This window comes from Cololabis saira, chromosome 14, assembly GCF_033807715.1.
Source record: "Cololabis saira isolate AMF1-May2022 chromosome 14, fColSai1.1, whole genome shotgun sequence".
In the NCBI taxonomy this organism is placed as follows: Eukaryota; Metazoa; Chordata; class Actinopteri; order Beloniformes; family Belonidae; genus Cololabis; species Cololabis saira.
In genome coordinates this window covers 26,432,973-26,453,377 of record NC_084600.1, presented here as the reverse complement: position 1 = coordinate 26,453,377, position 20,405 = coordinate 26,432,973, and the positions used below count along the sequence as shown (strand labels likewise).

Sequence of the window (20,405 nt, the reverse complement as noted above, 5' to 3'; positions counted from 1 at the left end):
TCCCCTCAGGTTAAGAATGGGTGTCATTCAAAGCTCACATCAATAACATACCTCAGTCTGTATATTTCCATTTACGCAACATTAATCGCATCCGTTCCTTTCTCACACCTCAGACCTCTGCCATTCTGGTCCACAGCCTTGTCACCTCCCGCCTTGATTATTGAAATTCACTTCTCTTAGCTCCCCAACATATTTCTCTATAAACTCCAACTGGTCCAGAACTCAACAGCTGCATCATCACCCGAACCCCCTCTTCTCACCATAACACCCCCGTTCTGCAGCAGCAGCTTCATTGGCTCCCGGTTAAAATTCAGAATCATCTTCAAAATTCTCCTCCATACCTTCAAAGCCATCCACAAACACCCACATTTGTCTGATCTTATCTGTATTCACACCCCCTCTCGCTCTCTCAGGTCCTCCTCCTCTCTCCTCCTCTCTGTGCCTTCCGCCCGTCTCAGCACCAACTCTGTAACTCACTCCCACATAACACCCGTCTTTACCCCAGTTCAAATCCAGACTCTAAACACAAACATTGACGTGCAGCGAGGTTCATGGCAGGTGAGGCACTGACTTCATCACAATCAGATTTATAAACATGAATCCTACAGAGTGCCGGTAGCTTATTCACTATTTGATTGATAGTTAACGGGTTATGTTTAAATCTCATATCAGTTTTCTTTACACCAGCGGCAGATCTTGACTATTTTACATGGGGCAGTAAAGGGGTGGCAGGAGGTCTAGACGGGTTGGTGTGGGACAACATCAGCGCAATATGAGGACATTACAATGTCTATGTAAACTTCTTTTTGTTGCTCCTTGGTTTTGGGGAACGTCTTTAAATCAGGTTGCCCTGGTGCATCGGCTATGGAAAAGTATCACGGCCACTGATGGAAAATAATATATACAATTCTGAGAAAAACAAATCAGAATTCTGACTTTATAGTGAAAATAACTGGACAAATATAATCATTTCATTATTTTTTTCATTTTAAATTTTGCCTAATGACGGGTGATAGAATGTATGTTATTTTTATTATTTTATCCATTTACAGACCTATACAGAAATATATCTTTAAATGTTAAAAAGGAGATGCATTCTGCTCCCCCCCAATGTTGTTTCCTTCCCCCATTCCATGTGCATATTTTGTTTATTTGTTCATATTTGTAGTCGGACACCTGAAATACATAACTCCTCTCTTTAATATGCTCCCTTTTTAAGAAGAAGTTTCTTTTTAAATGTTCCTTTTTTGTATTTAAAACTATGCGATAGAAGACCTGAGGCTTTGAGGAGGTTCATAGAGGATAATTGATGCTGATGAATAAAACTGATAAAAGGATCTTCAGAAAATTCTGAAATAGACGTTTGAGCTCTCTCACTGGTTTTGGTCATTATTCGTGCTGCTGCTTTTTGGAGAAGCTGTAGTTGGGAAGTAGGAAGTTGGGAAAAATGACCATCCAGTCTGCAGGTAATAAGAGCATGGGCCAAGCGGGCTGAAGAGAGAAGCAGTTTTAATTTGGAAATGTTTTTGACCTGGTAAAATCCATACTCTGTTGTGGAGTTTGAAAACTAAAGCGGTTTTCCACCTACATTGATTCCTTGGGTTAACATCACAACGTGCAGTTTTACCTTGAGTTTCTCTCTGTGATCTTTAGTCAGAATCCTCCATCAGCATCATCAGTGGCCTGGTTTTCACATCTAACAATAGCCTCCACACATCTCTGCTAGAGCTGGCCTCAATTATTATTTCTATTATTATACACTGTAACACATTCATGTAACATACTATCTGCTTGTTATGTCATATATCATCTATTCTCTACCACAGCAACCACCTAACTATCCCTGTACTTTGTTTTTTACACTCAGCCATGAGAATCAGCACCTCCAAAACTATGTCCACCTTTTACTTTTGGTAAAGGGTGGAATGCCCTTTCTGAGTTTGGCTTGAGTTGCTGCCTTAAGTGGAGGAGTTTGTTCTTGGGGTCTTGACCACAAGTGAGGGAAGAATGAGCAGGAGACCAGTGAGAGATCAATGCAGCATCAGCAGTTACCGGTATGTGCAGTACTCGAGTTGTAAAAAAGAAATCAGGGGGGATGGTGGATTTTATCATATGGGTACAGATAATTTGTGCTGATTACAAATAATATAATACAAATAATAGCACTGACCAAAACACCTGCAGAAATACTGCAGGAATGACATAGCAGCAGTTAAATGCAGCATTCTGTAAGCTTTAAATATCCACTGGGCTTACATCAAATGCATCAAAACACAACAATAAAAAACAGTTTTCTGAACTTATCAATATGACTCTGTCCTTCACAGGATAAGTAAAATGGATCATTGCAAAAACTCAAAATCTTAACAAGAATATTTGTCTTATTTCTAGTTAAAATGTCTCATTTTAGTAAAAAAAAATCTCATTAGACTTAAAACAAGACTCATCACTGGAAAAAAAACAACAATTTTCAGCTGTTTCAAGTAGATTTTCACTTGAAATAAGTAGAAGAATCTGCCAGTGGAACAAGATTTGTTTGCTTGTAATAAGAAGATAAGATCTACTTATTTCAAGTGAAAATCTACTTGAAACAGGTGAAAATTGTCAAATAAGTTATTTTTCTGGTGTTATTTTTCTGGTGATGACTCTAAATGTTGAAACACCAGTAAAACCACATTCATTGATGAAATGACATAAGGGATGGAAAGGGGGGATGTCAGTTTTTACAGGGGGGATGATTTTGACCGTTTTTATTTCAGGGGGGATGCCATCCCCCCTCATCCCCCCTCAACTCGAGTATTGGGTATGTGGACTCTGTACTGGAGAGTGAGCTGAGACTGTTTACTGGTGGATCCATGTTCCTAGCTTTACCCTTGGTCTCCAACTGAGGGTGGTGACCAAAGAACCAGATGGAGGATATAAGCTGAGAGGAGTTTCCTCTGCAGGGTGTCTGGACTCTCCCTTAAAGAAAGGAGAAGTTCTGTCATCCAGGAGAGACTCAACAGTGGAGTTGCTGCGTCTCCACATCATGAGGTGGTTCATCTGGTTAGGATGTCTCCTGGACATTTCAGGCATGTCCAATGTTGGACCAGAGCAGGCCCAGAGCACACCCAGGATGCACTGGAGAGGTTATATCTCTCAGGTGGGCAGGGAATGCCTCGGGTTCCCCTGGAAAAGCTGGAGGAGGTTTATTTGCTTAGACTTGAGCCTGGATTTGTGGGGATGGATGGATTGATTTTAATGTATCTTGGAATTTAGATTTTGCGATACATTTACAGATCTTTATAGGTGACAGAATGTGTATGTTAGAATTACATGTAGATTTCTTGCTGACTCAAACTGATTTACATGTAAGAACCAGAGATGAAGACGTGTGTCCAACAGTCCTGAGACAGTAACAGTGTGGATTGTTGTTAAACAGGTGAACGGCATCGACCTCCGAGGAGCCACACATGAGCAAGCGGCAGCAGCTCTGAAAGGAGCCGGTCAGGTGGTCACCATCGTCGCTCAGTTCAGACCAGAAGGTGGGTCAGATTACAGACTTGTGCATGAACACAGCAGTCCTGATCAACCCTGAACATGACTGAGCTCAGTACATGAACATGTTCAGGAACATGCTGTCAACACTTCACTACAGGATGTAGCTGAAAGGAAACAGGAAACACTGATTTGTCATGTTAATTTTGCACTTGTTTTCGACCATCTGTTTCAGTGAGAAGCTTTGTCTGTCCAGCCTGTTTTCTTTTAGGTCAAAATGTTTCCAAACAAAGCACTTTTGATGTGTAACCCATCCTTCAGTCTACTCTGTACCTCCGTGTTTTGGGAGAAAATCAATTAAGACTCGAGAGTGGTCGGCAACACAAAACGAATCACACACACACACTCGCTTTTGCGATAATGATATATGAATACATTTATTACCACAAGAAAAGCAAGCATTGCACATAGAAGACACACACACAATTGCTCTTTTGCTAGGATAAATGTGTCAAATTATCCCCCACAAATGATAGAGCAATAGATACACAGGGCTAGGCCTTATAATACTCTTACCTCGACACAGGAGACTGGAGAGCCGACAGTCCTGGACAGAGTGGCCAAAAAACCCGGCTGGGCGTCGTGCACAAAACCCGCAGCGGACTCTGCCCGAACTTCCGGCTGTCTCCGTCTTTATAACTTTACTAAGTCTTGGCCTCCCGCCACGTAGCTCGCTTCCCACGGGAACTCAGTCCCGTGTGAACAAGCCACATAGGGGGTGCCTCTCTCACAATTACATTTGTTAATAAACAGCAGGTGCAGAGCTGATATGAAAGGGTTGAATCAGGACACTCCCAGGACACAGATTTTACATTGGCCAGAAAGTGTCCCAACTCGAAAAGGTGAATTCAGGGCATTTCCAGGACACAAAATATATATTTCTCCCTTCACTCCATCTTTGTGGGTGCAGCAGCCTAAGCAGAGACACCCAGACCTCCATCTTCCTATCCACCTGCATCAGCTTTTCCAGAGGAATACCAGTGTTTCCAAGCCAGTGAAGAGATGCAATCTCTCCAGTGTTTCCTGTATCTGCTCCGGGCGTCTGCCTGGTCGGGCATGCCCACAATGCCAGGGAGGTGTCGGGGGGCTTTCTTTCTGCATGTTCAAACCGCCTCGAGCTGCGCCTCAGTGTGGAGGAGCAGAGGCTCTACTTTAAATCTCTAGAAAATGATGGAGCTTCTCACCTTATTGATCTACCTGTCAGTCTCCTGCTCCATTCTTCCCTCACTCATGAACATAAACCTTGAGATACTGAAACTCCTCCACCTGAGGCAGCTTGTTGTTTCTCCTGAGTTTGATCTTGAACTATCAGCCAGACTCTTCTCCAGTACTCATGCACAGACCTTCCCAGAGAGGCTGAGGAGTGGTATTCCCATGTAATTGATCCCAGAAGCATGTCAACCAAGCACATCACCCTCACTATAAACAGTGTTGATGAAAGCGCAGCTTTCTCCACCTGAGCCTGACTGTTTATCAGAATCTTCTCTGGGCTGATTGAAAACTTTCAATGGCCTCAATGAACTCCTCCCGTACCTCAGTTTTTGCCTCGGCAACCGCTGTGGCTGCAGTCCATTTGGCTTGATGGCAGGGGCGTCAATTGGGTATGGCAAGGTATGGCAGCCCCCACACTTTGGCTTCAAGGGAAAATGTAAATGTTTGTTTTTTAAATACATTTATGGAATTACTGCAAATCAGAGCAACATGATTGATTTCACTAGTTATTATACACTGCAAAAACTGAAAATCTTGTCTAATTTCTAGTTAAAATGTCTAATTTTTAGTAAAAAAAAATCTCATTTCATTTAAGACAAGACTCAAAAACAACCATTCTCACCTGTTTCAAGTAAATTTTCACTTGAAATAAGTAGAAAAATCTGCCAGTGGAACAAGATTTTTTTTGCTTGTAATGAGAAGATTAATCTTGTCCCACTGGCAGATTTTTCTACTTATTTCAAGTGAAAATTTACTTGAAACAGGTGAAAATTGTCAAATTAGTTATTTTTTTCTGGTGATGACTCTTGTTTTAAGTGTAATGAGATTTTTTGACTAAAAATGAGACATTTTAACTAGAAATAAGACAAATATTCCTGGTAAGATTTTGAGTTTTTGCAGAGAGCGAGACTGCATTTGAAAAAGTTCCAATTTTCTTGACCACACAGATAAGCTACATAGCAGACTTCTGTGATGAATATTTGCTGGACGTGTTGATTGATACTCTAGTTAAGTTCTGTGACTCGTAACCTTGCCATACCTTAGCTTCCACTGAATTGACGCCACTGCTTGATGGTCCCTGTAGGCAGTTGTTAGAGTCCCACAAGGGAGCCAAGGTGGGTGTTGAAGATCTTTCTGACATGTTGTTCTGCCATACGGTCCCAGAAAAGCCCTTACTATACTGTTATTGTAGGTGTACTGGATGTGTCTGGCATCTTTACAGTCCAAATGTCGAAGTGTCCTTGGGCAAGACATCGGCCCTCACATTTCCCCTGATGTGTTCATCGGTGTATGATTGTGTCTGATAGAAAAAGTGCTGTCTAGACTTCACGGTAAATAAATCTGTGTAAACCTCTGTGGAGGGAGAGAGCGTTGCAGGGCTGGATGTGGGGTGGAGTGTAAACTGCTTTGAGTGGTCAACAAGACTAGAAAAGTACTCCATACATACAGTCCACTTACTATTCAAAGACATCGATGTTCCTGCAACCCGTAAAAACCTCAACTGGAAGCAAAACAGAAGTTTAATTTTAAAGTTTAGAAGGTGTGTCAGGGTTTATGGGTGTGTGACGGTCTGATCATGCCATCTGGTCTCTCTTGTCAGACTGAGTGAGTGATTGGGAACACCTTTGCCCTGTATCATGTTTATTTAACTCCACCCTTCCCACAATAGAGTCCCCGACTTTTTCTCCCTGCATTCATTTCATTTAGGTCACACTCACCAACACGGTTATTCCATTTCTCACACATGCATAACAATGTTCACCACTGATCTTACTGATTGCCACACCTCATACCGTTTTGTTTGTTTTCGTTAAAATAAATATAAATTATTTTCTGATTTCCCTGTCATCTGCATACCTCCATCGTTGTTTGCCATGGCTTTTGGGTGTAAGATCTCTGAGCCGCTAACGAAACTTGCTCTGTTCAAATTCACTAGTTTATGCAGTGTAAAACATATGTGAATCAGTTTGTAAAGTGTCGTTGGGTGGTTTTAATTTATACATAAGTGATAAAGTGGACTGTATGGTTTGCAGTCAGTGTTAGTGAGTCTCCTCCAGAGTGATATGAGACAGAGGTTTATTTGAAGCTTTATAAATAAATGTAATACAGAACCACTGTACTGAGCCTTTTTTCTTTTTTCTTATTTTCTTTTTTATATGTAAGGGAGAATTTTTAAGTGCCGTACTCCATTGGAAACCTTTTAAGTCTGCAGTTAGACTTCATTCAGACTGACAGAAGTGGCGTAGGAGTGCTGCAGACATGGTGTTAAACTGGACATGAGACTACGAATGAGAGACATCTGCAGTCCAGATGTTCAACTGTGTCCATGCAAGCTGTCTGCTGAAAGAGTTCCCCTGTGTTACCTGACAATGCTCCCTGTGATGTCATCGGCACAGCTGTTACTAAGCAACAAACACAACTTTAACGCATTCATGATAAACTCTGCAGGTTTTATCTACACATGCTATCCAGCTCTCTCTCACCTCATGTTTATTTTAGTTTAAATTACAACAGTTGCATTTCCCTTCATGGGATTAATAAAGTATTATTCAGTTAATACTGATCCTGTCTGTTCTTGTCATACAGAGTACAGCCGTTTTGAAGCCAAAATCCACGACCTCCGGGAGCAGATGATGAACCACAGCATGAGCTCAGGGTCAGGATCCCTACGAACCAATCAGAAGAGGTCCCTCTACGTCAGGTTGTTCTCTTTTACATCTAACTGTTTTACATTTGTTTAGATTTTACCTGAAGATAAACCTGGTTTCAGGAACAGGCACAGCATGACTACGATGGCTTTGAAAGAACTAGACAATCTCATTAAATCTCAGCACTGCACATCTCTTTTTACTGACTTATAGATGTCAATAAAAAGATGTATTTTATACTGTGGATTGTTCTGTATTGATACAGAAACTTAGAAGCATGTGATTGGCTGAGGTTTCAAAACCACCTGAGATCTGCATGTAGAATGAATCACTTTAAGCGTTCCTGTTGTCACCTCAGGAGTTCCCCAAGAATCAGTGTTGGCCCTCTTTTACTTATTTTATATCTTAATAACCTTGGTCAAAATTATTTTTTAGAAAAATGCTTATTTTATGCTGTAATAAATTGTATCAGGCTGTCAGCGACCTGCAAACTGACTTTGAGATTGTTCAACTAATTGTTGAACAATCTCTCTCTGAGTTGAAACTTGTTTCAATGCTAATGTTCTCCAATTTAGTTTGTTCTCTTAGAATTAAGTATTGTCTTGCGGCTCTTGTGAAAAAGTTTGTGGCCTCCACTTTCTGTTGGGTGATATCATTTATTTGCATTCATCTCTTTTTGATTTGATTATGCTCATTTCTAATGCTATTCTTGGGCTGCTTCCACTATGTTTGTTTCCACATTTCTCACAGTCAGAGGAAGTTGGGCTTCATCCCCAGGTCTGTTCCTGATCTTAGTTCCTGAAGCCCACAGAGAGTTGAGGGAAAATGTGTGGTCTCCACTGCATGGAATCATCCTAGGCACTGCTTGAATTTGAAGAATGTGATTATGTTGAATAAATTTAAAATCATTTTGTGGGATTTGGAAGCTGACTCTTAAAGATGTTGTGACGGATGTGCTGCCTTTCTGACGAGGACTTTCTTGTGAAAGACATCCTTAATCTCGCTTAAAATTCCCTGATTAAATATATGTTCAACCGTTCAAAAGTTTAATAACAGTAATTCATTGTGTGGTATCTTTATTAAGATACCACACGGAATCATCTTAAAAACATCTTGGACCTAATTACTACAGTGATTAATGTGTGAGCATGTTCACGCCAGGTCGGAAATTGTGGCTGAAAGAGGAGAACATTTTTAATTGTAGAAACCCCCCTGGACTCGCAGTCAGTGTTCTCTGACCTGGTAAAAGTCCTCACCGCCCTCCTGAATCGGACGCTGCAGAAACCCAACAAAACCTCCATTATCCGGCTGTCTTCCATCTTACAGGGCGCTGTTCGACTACGAAAGGTCCAAAGACAGTGGTCTCCCCAGCCAGGGGCTCAGCTTCAGGTACGGAGACATCCTCCACGTCATCAATGCCTCTGACGATGAGTGGTGGCAGGCCCGTCGTGTTACTCCGCACGGAGACAGTGAGGAGATGGGTGTCATCCCCAGCAAGAAGCGGTAAGCGGTGGATACAGATCTTTTTTAGATTTTTTTAGTGGTGATGCCAACACATAGACCAGGGGTCAGCAACCCAAAATCTTGAAAGAGCCATATTGGACCAAAAACTCAAAAAACAAATATGTCTGGAGCCGCAAAAAATGAAAAGTCTTGTATCAGCCTTAGAATCAAGGCAAATGGCGAAAGGCTAAATGGCGAAAAAAAAGTTGAAATGTTGAGAAAAAAGTCGAAATGTCGAGAAAAAAGTTGAAATTTCAAGAAAAAAGTCAAAATTTCGAGAAAAAAGTCAAAATGTCGAGATTAATGTTGAAGTACAATCTCGAGAAAAAAGTCGAAATGTTGAGAAAAAAGTCGAAATGTCGAGAAAAAAGTCGAAATGTCGAGATTAATGTTGAAGTACAATCTTGAGAAAAAAGTCGAAATGTCGAGAAAAAAGTCGAAATCTCGAGAAAAAAGTAAAAAATGTTGAGATTAAAAAGGAAAGGAAAAAGGAAGAAAAAAAGGGAAAAAAAAAAAGAAAAAAAGGAACAAAAAGAGAAAAAAAAGAAGAAAAAAAAGGAAAAAAAAGGTCAAACATTTTTGAAAAAGCTCCAGGAGCCACTAGGGCGGCGCTAAAGAGCTGCATGCGGCTCTGGAGCCGCGGGTTGCCGACCCCTGACATAGACCAAGACCCCTGTGAACTCAGAACTCACCAGACTGAAACCCAACCAGCGCTACAGTGTGTGATGTTGCACTGAGAAGCAGGTCTTTACGTTCTTCATGACTAACATGGTTCTTTTTAGGGTGGAAAGGAGGGAGCGTGCGCGTCTAAAGACGGTGAAATTCAACGCCAGACCAGGGTTATGTGATTCAAAAGGGGTAAGTGCATTTAAAAGAGCAGCAAATATCATTTGGTGGCCCATAAAGTAGTTTAGATGTAGAGTATACCATGTCTTTTGTAGAAACCATCATTTTAGACAACAAACATGAATTTCAGGAGGAAAGGACATCAGAGGACTGACTGAAATCTGGAGTCATGGACAGTCATCTTTTAAAGCTTCATATTTTCCATCGCTGCTTGCGTTCTTCTTATTTGCCTAATCCTCATTTTAGTTGATGTTTCTTCCCTCATAGCATGATCTTGATAACTAATCTTGCTTTTGCTTTCAAAAGGTTCTGAATCTGTAGAATGACAGGAGTGCCACAAAAAAACTATATATGTAAAAGAAAAAAAGCTTTAAAAATTATTAACTTCAATAAATGTCATTATTTTAATATGGAAATATTTTCATTTTGTTCTTCTCCACATTATTTGAGCTCTTTCTGACTTTAAAGTGAAAGTGCTGCATGTACTTTCTGACCTTGAACCATCAACCTTTAGATTCCAAGACAGCATTGCTGACGAGGGATTTCAGCCTAGTGATTGGGATGCCCTCATGACAGATGATTAATAATAATAATAAAGGATTGAGGTTAAACTATCCCCACCTGATGACAGCTGTGAAATGCATCAGCCACAGTTGAGTAGGACCAGAATTAAGTCGGTGTAGAGGATGGATGGCTGGATAGATGGATAAAATATTTTAGACTGGTAAACAGTTTTTTCAATTCAATGTTATTTATATAGCATCTATTAGAATACAAGTTGTCTCTACGCGCTTTCCAGAGACCCAGAACATGACTCCTGAGCAATTACTCAACGGTGGCAAAAAAAACTCCCCTTTGAGAGGGAAGAAACCTGGACCTGGTTCATGAGGGGGAACACTCCTGCCGAAGGCCAGCCAGGCAGAACAGGAAAAAAGTAGACCAGAAAGAGAATGAAGAACAGAGAAAGGAGAGACACGGACACAGCGTCAAACATACAAAAGACAAGATATATTAGTACCAACTATCCATGAGCAGGGGAACTAAGAGTTATTTGTACATATTACTGATAGATGGTCAGTTGATGTACTACACTTTGTGCATTGAATCAGATGTAGCAGTTGCCGGGAGTAAGTCAGACTCATTTTTGTTGGGTGTTGGACTCCATCAGGGCTGCGGTTTGTCATAAGCCACTTTCTTTCAGCGATAGTGCCACAAAGAAGCTCTGGAGATCCCTTCGTTATTCCGTCTCCACTGTGCATTCCCAGCAGTATTTTCCCCTCCCCAGTGTGAGCCTTCACAAAGCTCACACAGCCCACCTCACCCGGAGTATTCACCACAGAGTTCAGTGATTTCTGCCACGACAGGTGGATGGACTGTGGGTTGAGGCGAGCCCGACTATATATCTATTACCTTAACCTCACGCACAGGTTTGGGCTCCTTCACTTCAAGAAAAGCAGCATTCCCTTTTCTGAGAGCTAGTTTCAGAAGCCGAGGATCAGCTCGCCAGTGCCCTGGCTTTCAGCTGCCACCCATATCACGCAGCACCCAGCCCTCTTGGTATGTCCTGCAAGTAGTAGGGCTCACAAGAGGGTAACCCCATGTTGATCGTTCTGGCTGAGCCTGGCTGAACCAATGGATAAAGCCAAGCCACCAGCTGCTCACCGACGAGCCCTTCCACCAGGCCTGGCTCCTCCTGCATTTGGGCAAGGGACATGTGGCTCTTGCATTTTTCCATCCATTATGAGTCAAAATTTCAGAGTTGTGTAGACCTTGATGACTAATGCTAAAGCTAATGAGGACCATTAATTAGAATCAGGTGTGTTGATGCAGGGAAACATCTAAAACATGCAGGACAGGGGCCCCAAGGACCAGGACTGGAAAACAGTGATCGAGGCTAAAAACAGCAAGAAAAACCTTTGTGTCACAAAATCAATAATTCATCAATAATCAGTATTTTTGTTTTTTTATTTTATATTTATTTGTTAATTTTCTTATTCTTTTACAATATATGTTTTATTTGCTGGTCGTCCTGTCATTCTATATGATACATACCTGGCACATCAAGAAGTATTAATATCCACAGTGCATTTCTTCTATGTACTGTAAGTGACATTTGGTTAAATTTCACAAGCTTTATGATCAGCTTGTGCAAAGATTTCCACACGTGTGAGAAATTAAAGATAAGAATACACTTATTGGGTTTACATGTTAATCACCAGAGGATAAAAGCCTGCAAAAAATGTCTTAATTACAGGTGTTCAGGAAACAAAATAGCAAACCCCCAAAGGTGTAATTACTTTATCAAGGCGCTTTGAACTTAACATAGTCATCAGGATGAAACAAGCCCAATAATATGGCAAAAATAAACTATTAACTGTTCATTTTTAAATTGCAGCAAAATTTGACTAAAAAAAAGGATGCACGCTCCTCTGATTGTCAGCATTTTACATGCACTATATGGACAAAGGATTTGCCCACATATGTAAATTCCTGAATGTAGATGTTTTAATTAGAACTGTTATCACAGGTGTATAAAATCCAGCACCTGGCCAACATTTGTTACAGAACTGAGTTGTCCTGAGGAGCTCAGTGACTTCCGGTGAGTTACTATGACAAGATGACACCTTTGTGAAGTTTCCTCCCTGCTGATATTCCACGATCCACCGTAAGTGATAGAATGAGGAAGAGGAAGAGTTTAAGAGCAACAGATACTCAGTCATGAAGCACAAGACCACGTAAAATCACAGAGCAGGTCAACAACTGCTGAGGAGCATGCTGGGTGAGAGTCTCCAACGCTCCGATTCCAGAGATGAGGAGTTCTGAAATTCCTCTGGCATTAATGTCAACACTAAAACTGGTGGAGGCTTCATGGTATGGGTCTCTATAGCTGAACATAAAAGCCTGATATGACCAGGTGAAATGCCAAGCATGAGATGGAGAGGAATGAAGACACTGACACTGGACTGTGGAAATGTGTTCTGTGGAGTGATGGATCACCTTCTCATTGTCAGTCATATGTGAGGCTGGGGTTGGAGGATGCTGGGAGAATGTTCCCTGTGTGAAGTTTGGTGGAGGAGAGATCATAATGTGGGCTGTTCTTCAAGGTTTTGGCTTGGCCTCATGTTACTAGATTATTTTTTGACAAGTCTCTACTTCCAACTTTGTATCCGAAGTCTGGGGGGAGTTCTATTCTGTTCCAGCATGACTGAGGTCCATAGCAAACAGCAACGATAAGACCTGGATTGATTAGTTTTATGAGTAAAAACAGGACAGATGTACAGAGTCCTGACCTCAACTCCATCCAGAACCTTTGGGAGATAGTGAGCAAGACATTCTGGTCCAACATATCGGTGTCTATCCTCATGAATGCTCTGCAGAATAAATGGACACAAATTCCAACAGAAACACTCCAACATCTGGTGGAAAGCCATCAAAGAAAAGAAGATTGGAAGCAGTTACAGATGCAGAAGAGGGACGAACACAATATTAAAGTATATAAAATACATCATTACAGTCCTGAGTGGTGTAATAGTCAGGAGTCCAACTACTTTTGTCCATATAGTGTGTTTTCAATCATTTTCAGTATGAGCTGCTGTGAGAGGTAGGTCTTACTACAGTTCACAGCACAAAAAACATATTAAAAATGACTATGCTCTTTTCAGTCAAGACAGTGAACGAGAGTACAAAGACAGCTTCAAAGATTAGTGTTCAGGTTTCCAAAAAACTCACTCCAAAATTACCCAGAAGTCATCAAGGCATCATGTCACCTTGGGGAGTAGAATACGATGACTCCACTTCTGAATGGAGTTTTCTTGATGTCCCACTGCTGGCTGTTTCGTCTGCATGATTTGACATTTGTTTCTGTTTGCTACATGCTTTGTCTCTCCTCACAGTCATTCACTGACATACATAAAAAGAATTTCATCTTTACGAGAAAGTTCCCATTCTACAAGAACAGAGATGATGAGCTGGACGGCGGTGACTTGCAGCGTAAGTAATATTGCAGAAACACAACGACCTCCATTAAGAGTCAGTGAAGGCCTCACAGAGATGTCAGTGAGAGCCTTACAGAGAGGTCAGTGAAGGCATCACAGAGGGGTCAGTGATGACCTCACAGAGGGCCAGTGAAGGGAACAACGATGTATCTTGTGATGTCATAGAGACATTAGCAGGTTCATATTGTGATGAATTTTTTCCTGTTGCATCACTGCCTCAGATTCTGACCAGTCAGCAGGGGAGAAGCCAAATAACTTTAGATGATTTAAGTCTGATACTTCCTGGTATCGTGATACTGTATGAGCCAGTTTCCTGTCTTGTAACTGAGAGTCGCAGCTCCTCCTGTGTTGTATTTGGCTCCCCCTGCTGGCTGCTACTGGGAACATCTGACTGATGCTGCGGCTGTCACTCTTCCCTCCTGTCTGTGTTCCGGCTCTCTCTGGACGGCTGACAGGACATCCTTGGAATATGTGATGAAGGGTATGGGACGAAGACACCCAGTAAGTCGGTACAGGAGTGGTTTCCATGACAATGCCACAGCGTCCCGTGTGTCTTGTTGTCTGTGAGATGATGTCTCTGCTGCCTGCATCCCTGCATGCTGGATTTATTCATTTGTCCGTCCATGATGTCCGTCCGCTTCTCTGAACTCGAGTTTGGACTGCATGAATATTTATGTGTTCAACACAAAATTCAGTACAATACAAGTCAAAACAAAAACATGAACTGGATGTTCTTGAGTAATGCAAAGAATTCTTATAGATTAATCTCCTGTTTTTTTTTTTTTATTTCAAACGTTTAGTCCTAACTTTTGGTGCTATCAGGAGAAATGGTGAGAATCTTTGTTGATAATTCAGATGTTGTCAGAAGTCATGCTCACTATTCTCTGAAGAGTTGTTCTTGAAAGAAATATATTCAAGTTATCCTGCTTCATCTTCTGTCAGTTTAACTGTTTTCAGTGTCTTTTAAGTCCCTCTAGGATTTTGCTTCCCTTCTAAAAGTTGTTGCAGTAAAATATGCTTGAATTTGCAGCAGGATCTGGTTGGAACGGTTGCATAAAAATAAATAAATAAATGCATTTTTTTTTAATCAAATGGTTAGTGAAGCTGCTAAAGTGATTGCAGGTTTCGTATAAGGTGAAAACATTCAACGTCATATACATTATGCTGTATATGTTGACATGATGCAGAGGAGGAAGGAGGACATTTTGTGTGTTCAGGAGCAGGTAGGAAGGCAGCAAGTCTAGACTGAAAACATGCAGGTATAGGCTACATGAGACAGCTGGTTTTCATTTAACTACCTTTTGAGGAAGAATAAAACGTTTCATGAGGTGTGAGGATACGCATTTGCTGCTCTTAACCATGGGCTATATCTTGTTGACTCTTGACTCCTTTAAAAAAAAAAAAAAAAAAATTATCCCTGATTTTTTTCCCATTTTATCACCCAGTGCTCCTACCTAAGTCTTCTAAATCCTGGGCATTGCTCCCCTCTACCAACCCCAGGAGGCCTTACACTGAGTTCAAGTCTCCTTCTTAACCTGAGGAGTGAGCAGGCTGCTTCTTTTCACCAGACAGGGTGGGGCTTCTCTGGCCGGACGTAGCACGTGGAAGGATCATGTTATTCCAGCCAGATGGGGTGGGGATCCTCCCCCACCCCATCTGGCTCCCCGGCTGGCCAGAGGGGGCATGTATAGCTCAGGACTGCTCACCTTTTGTGAAGATAACTCACATTAGCTAGCCAAGGGAACATGGGGAGAACAGGCAAACTCCACAATGAAAGGCCCTTTCTGAAGTCATGGGGGAACTTAACACGCACTCAGCACCCACAGCGAAAATGTTCAATTTCGCCAGGACCTTCTAGCTGTGAGACAGCTGCATTACCAGCTGTGCCACCGTGACCTTTACTTCCTGACTCCTGACACAGGCTAGTGGAGGGAACCAATAAGCCTGGTAGAAACACGCCTGCTTTACTTCTCTTACCACAAGCCAGCTATTTTAGCTGAGCTCATGCTAACTATTGTTGCCTTACATTCATTTGATTTACATCCATTTGAAACTGACTTCTGAAATGAAGACTGCCAGAACTCTACAAACACCACCATAGCTGCAGCGGCTATCCCTTAATATCCACCAGTCAACACTTGTTTTTGCTAGTAGCTTGGCTCCCAGCTGTCGCGTTGGGGATGAAAGTAAGAAAGAAACTGGTGCTAGCTGGCCCTTCTGCTGGTGTTAGTAGAATTTACAGCACAACAAGCCATATTATTTTTAAAATAAGAGTGATTAAGCTTTTTGTTGCTCTTAAATCATCTTCACATGTCAGGTTAAGTGACAATTTGAAGCGCTAAGAAGCTGAAATGATGACACCTAACTGTGACATACTGCAAATTAGCTATTAAAATAAAAACCCACACTCCTAATCATCAATAAATCTGTGTTTGAATAAAATTTGAACTGATGAGGTGCATGGAAGCTGTCACTAGCTACGGAGACCCACATTCGTTTTTTTGTCTTTTGTAATGTCAGATATTTTAACACTGATTGGGGTTGAGTCAGCACCTAGTGGTCACCAGAAGAACTGCATGTACTACCACTTCCACACAAGTGTCAGTTTAGGCAGCCAGATGAAGCTCCTTGTTTTTAATGTTTGCATGATGCATAAACATCCAGAATGTCTCTTTGCTCGTCAGCATGTCAGTTTGAAATTCAATGTTGGATCCTTTCTTGTTGATTCATGCTGTCCTGATTAAATACTGAAGGTTGAAGACTGTCTGCGTAAATGTTTTATGTACCTCTTATGTACCTAACACTTGAAAAAGGTTGTGTTTTTACATCTGGGTTTCATAATGTAAATCATATTAAACACACTCCACTTGGAAAAATCTCCGTTGTCAAACCTAATCCAAGACATTAGGACATCAATGAATATCAACGGTTACCTTTTAAATTCAGAATTTGAAATCATGTTGGATGACATTTTTAGTGTTTTTGGAATTATTAACCTGCCATGATTGAGAGTTTGGAAAACTAAACTCAGAAGTAGTGTCTAAAGTCTAATATTTAACAACTGGAACTAGAAAATGAAGCTGCAAACTCCTTACATAAAGTAATGACAAAAATGGAAGTAGATTTCTGTAACTATAACATATTAATGTGAAGCAATTCTACACTGTTGAAAATATAATCACTTACACAATTATTTTTTTATGGCTTGTCCTAAGCATCACTCTCTGAACTGATTTTTCAGTTTGTGAATTCATAAAACAAAAGAACAGCTCATTATATGATCATCTTACTTTTCAGAAACAGACATGTTGTAACACATTTAACTGTGTTTCATCAGGGAGTCAAGAAGACGTGATTCTCTCGTATGAACCTGTGCTGCGACAAGAAAGTAAGTTTGTTTTCTGTTTTATTTGCAGTCAAGAAGATATTTGGTTTAGATCTCCCAGTTTGTAGATCTTTTTAGCTCTGAAGCCCCCTCCTCCCACATTAAGGAAGCTTGGATTGATGATATTGGTGAGGACATCTCAGATGAGCTTTGGTCAGATGCACTGGACAGGGTGCAGAAATGCTCTATCAATGCCAGACTTCAGCTCATCCAGTTTAAAGTCATTCAACGCCTTCACTTCTCTAAGACCAAATTGCATAGAATATTTCCCACGGTATCTCCCACCTGTGATAGATGTAAGTCTGCTAGCGGGACACTTGGCCACCTTTTCTGGGCATCTCCTAAGCTCAGGACTTTTTGGGATAATATTTTTAAGTACTTTAGTGATATATATAATAGGCAGGTGCTCCCTGACGGTCTTTCTGTGATACTTGGCTGTTCTGAATTTATTCTAACACTTCCCAAAGCACTGCAAACAGCCCTTTTGTTTGGTTTGGTTGTGGCAAAACGAGTCATTCTGCGGGAGTGGAAGTCACCCTCTCCTCCATGTTTCAAAAGGTGGTTAAATGACATGGTCACATGTATCTATCTCGAAGAAATTCGTTACACTCTGTCTGATTCCCTGCCTACATTTCTCAAGGTCTGGGGACCCTTTATTGAACACTTCAGGAAGGATAGACCTTTGCCTCGGACTTGATTTCACTTGCTATGAACACTGTGCCTGGTGTGTGATTATCGTGCTCGGATCGACTTGAACTTTATTTTCTCCCGCCTCTCCTGCTTATACGGACGCACAGCTTTCCCGGCCTCTTGGACAACCCCTGGTCCTTTTGAGTATGGTCTGGACTGACATAGCCTTTTGTATCTTTTATACAGCTATATGTGTATTATTTATATTTATATGATCATTTTTGTTATCTCCTTTTTTGTCTTTTTCTTTTTTTTTGTGAACTGGCAACTGTTTGGTGTTTTGTGTCTGTTTTGTTCTCTTTGAAAAAATAAAAAAAGATAATGTTGAAAAAAAAGAAGATATTTGGTTTAGTTCTGACTTTGAAGACCAGTCTGACCTGACATAGCAAAAGATGTTAAATCAATGTTGAATTATGGTCAAAAAGGTTGATTTTTGGTTAAAGTCGATGATTGATGGTGGATCAACCATCAATCAATCCTGTAATTCTAATGCCAATGTGTAATTAATGTTGAATCAACGTATTCTGTTTGTCGCGGACTAGGCTTCAACATGGATTCAATGTTTCTGCCTAACCATATTTCAATCTTGATTCATTCATATTTTCCTATCAGAAAGGACTTCTGCTTTTTGTAAATGAATATAACTTTAGAGAGAGGATGTCTGATAACAATGTGGACCTGTAAAAAAACAACCCAAAAGATTCATATATAACGAGTAAACAGGAGCTGGAGGGGCTTAAACAGTGGTGCTGCATTCAATTACAATAAAATGTGACTTAATTTTCGCTTAAGTTACAAAATCAAAAAAAAAAGCTGATAATGCACAAACTAATAAAATTGTTGAAATTTTTGAAAAACTATTAAAATATATAGAACACACATGTCAAACATCCACAGACAGAGGAAATCTCGTTTCTCCTTGTAGTGACCAGCTGGTTGAAGCTCCTTCAGCAACAGTAACTTCAACAAGATTTTCAGTATCTCTGGATCAGAGCTGCTCAATATTTAGGAGGAATTCTGGATCGTTCCTCTTTCCAGAACTGCTGCATCTCAGACACATTTGTAGGATGTCTGGTGGTAACGTGTCTCTGGAGATCATTCTGCGGCATATCTGTTGGGTTCAGGTCTGGGCTCTGATTGGACCACTCCAGAAGGTGGATTTTCTTTTTCTGAAGTGATTCTGTGGTGGATTTACATCCATGTTTAGGCTCATTGCCCTGCTGCATCACCCAGCTTCTGCTAAGTTGCAGCTGGTGGACAAATCCCCGGACATCCGGGAGGAAACTCTGGTGAACTTGGGAGGGAGAAATGCAGAGTTGTGGCAACAACAGGGGAATAAAGTTGATGTGTCATACAATGAAGCTGTGGAAAAAGACAGAAGTGAGGATTTGTGAACAGCAGCATGGTTTCATGGCAAGAACTGAGTACTACAGATGCAGTATTTGCTTTGAGAATGTTGATGGTGAAGTACAGAGAAAACCAGAAGAAGCTGCATTGTGTGTTTGTAAAAAAACTCATGACAGGGCACAGGGAGAGGAACTGTGGGACTGTATGAGGAAGTCTGGAGTGGTAGAGAAGTATTTTAGAGTGGTGCAGGACATGTATGAGAGCTGCAACATGGTGGTGAGTGATTCTGTAGGTGTGACAGTGGAATTCAAGGTGGAGGTGGGACTGCGTTTGCTACGGTGATGGACAGACTGACAGATGGAGACACACAGGAATCTCCATGGACCATGATGTTTGCAGATGACATTGTGGCCTGTAGTGAGAGCAGGGAACAGGTGGAGGAACATCTAGAGAGGAGGAGCTATGCACTGGAAAGAATAGGGATGAGGGTTAGCTGCAGCAAGACAGAGTACACGTGTGCGAATGAGAGGAACCTAAGGATGCTAAGGTGGTAACTGCAAGAAAGTCTCTAATCAAACTAGCTCTAAATAACACCTCCAACTCATTTCATTAGCTGGAATCCAGGTGTGGAAACTTACGACTTCAACTAACTTTAGATGAAGTAATAACTCGTAGGTTTCCCTTATTTTTACCCCTTAGGGGCTATGACTGTGTCACGAGAGTGTTTTCAAGGTTAAGCACACTGCGTTTGTCTGTTTTTCCAACCTAAATGAAAATCAATTAAGATTTTATGACTAATTACTTGCAGATAACCTTTTAAATTCACATCATTTTTCATGCCAGGGGAATAAAGATTTCCAAATGCATCTTTAAGCAACAGCTAGTGTTAAAACTCTCCAGGTAACTCATTAAGTTATATCATAACAAATGTGAATGTTTTTCTTCCAGTTACTTATGCCAGACCTATCATTATCCTTGGACCAATGAAGGACAGGATCAATGACGATCTGATCTCCGAGTTCCCGGACAAGTTTGGCTCCTGTGTTCCACGTAAGTACAGAATGAAGAGAAAGCAAGAGTTCAGTTTTCATGGATGCTGAAACTGAGAAGGATACAGCTGTGATAACATAACTGCTGCATTTTAGCATGTAATGATGACATTGAGCAGATGTTGTGAAATTTAAAGCCACACTATGCAGTAATACCTTCTGACCACACTGTAGCGTGTAGATCTGCTGCTTT

At 41.0% G+C, this 20,405-nt stretch overlaps 1 protein-coding gene across 20 annotated transcripts in view; it reads left to right on the top strand.

Annotated features, from left to right (window-relative positions):
- The window catches only part of dlg2 (discs, large homolog 2 (Drosophila)), a 94,869-nt gene that overhangs the window by 57,842 nt on the left and 16,622 nt on the right, over positions 1-20,405 (top strand). For 17 of the 20 annotated variants that reach the window (XM_061740257.1, XM_061740256.1, XM_061740267.1 and 14 more), the window contains 7 exons: positions 3,422-3,524; positions 7,336-7,450; positions 8,724-8,900; positions 9,683-9,758; positions 13,640-13,736; positions 17,079-17,129; positions 20,112-20,213. In XM_061740257.1, the coding sequence (XP_061596241.1) occupies positions 3,422-3,524; positions 7,336-7,450; positions 8,724-8,900; positions 9,683-9,758; positions 13,640-13,736; positions 17,079-17,129; positions 20,112-20,213 (721 nt within the window). Of the gene's footprint in view, positions 1-3,421; positions 3,525-7,335; positions 7,451-8,723; positions 8,901-9,682; positions 9,759-13,639; positions 13,737-14,196; positions 14,243-17,078; positions 17,130-20,111; positions 20,214-20,405 lie in introns of those variants that run through there. The other 3 variants (XM_061740270.1, XM_061740255.1, XM_061740269.1) reach the window with 2 other exon arrangements.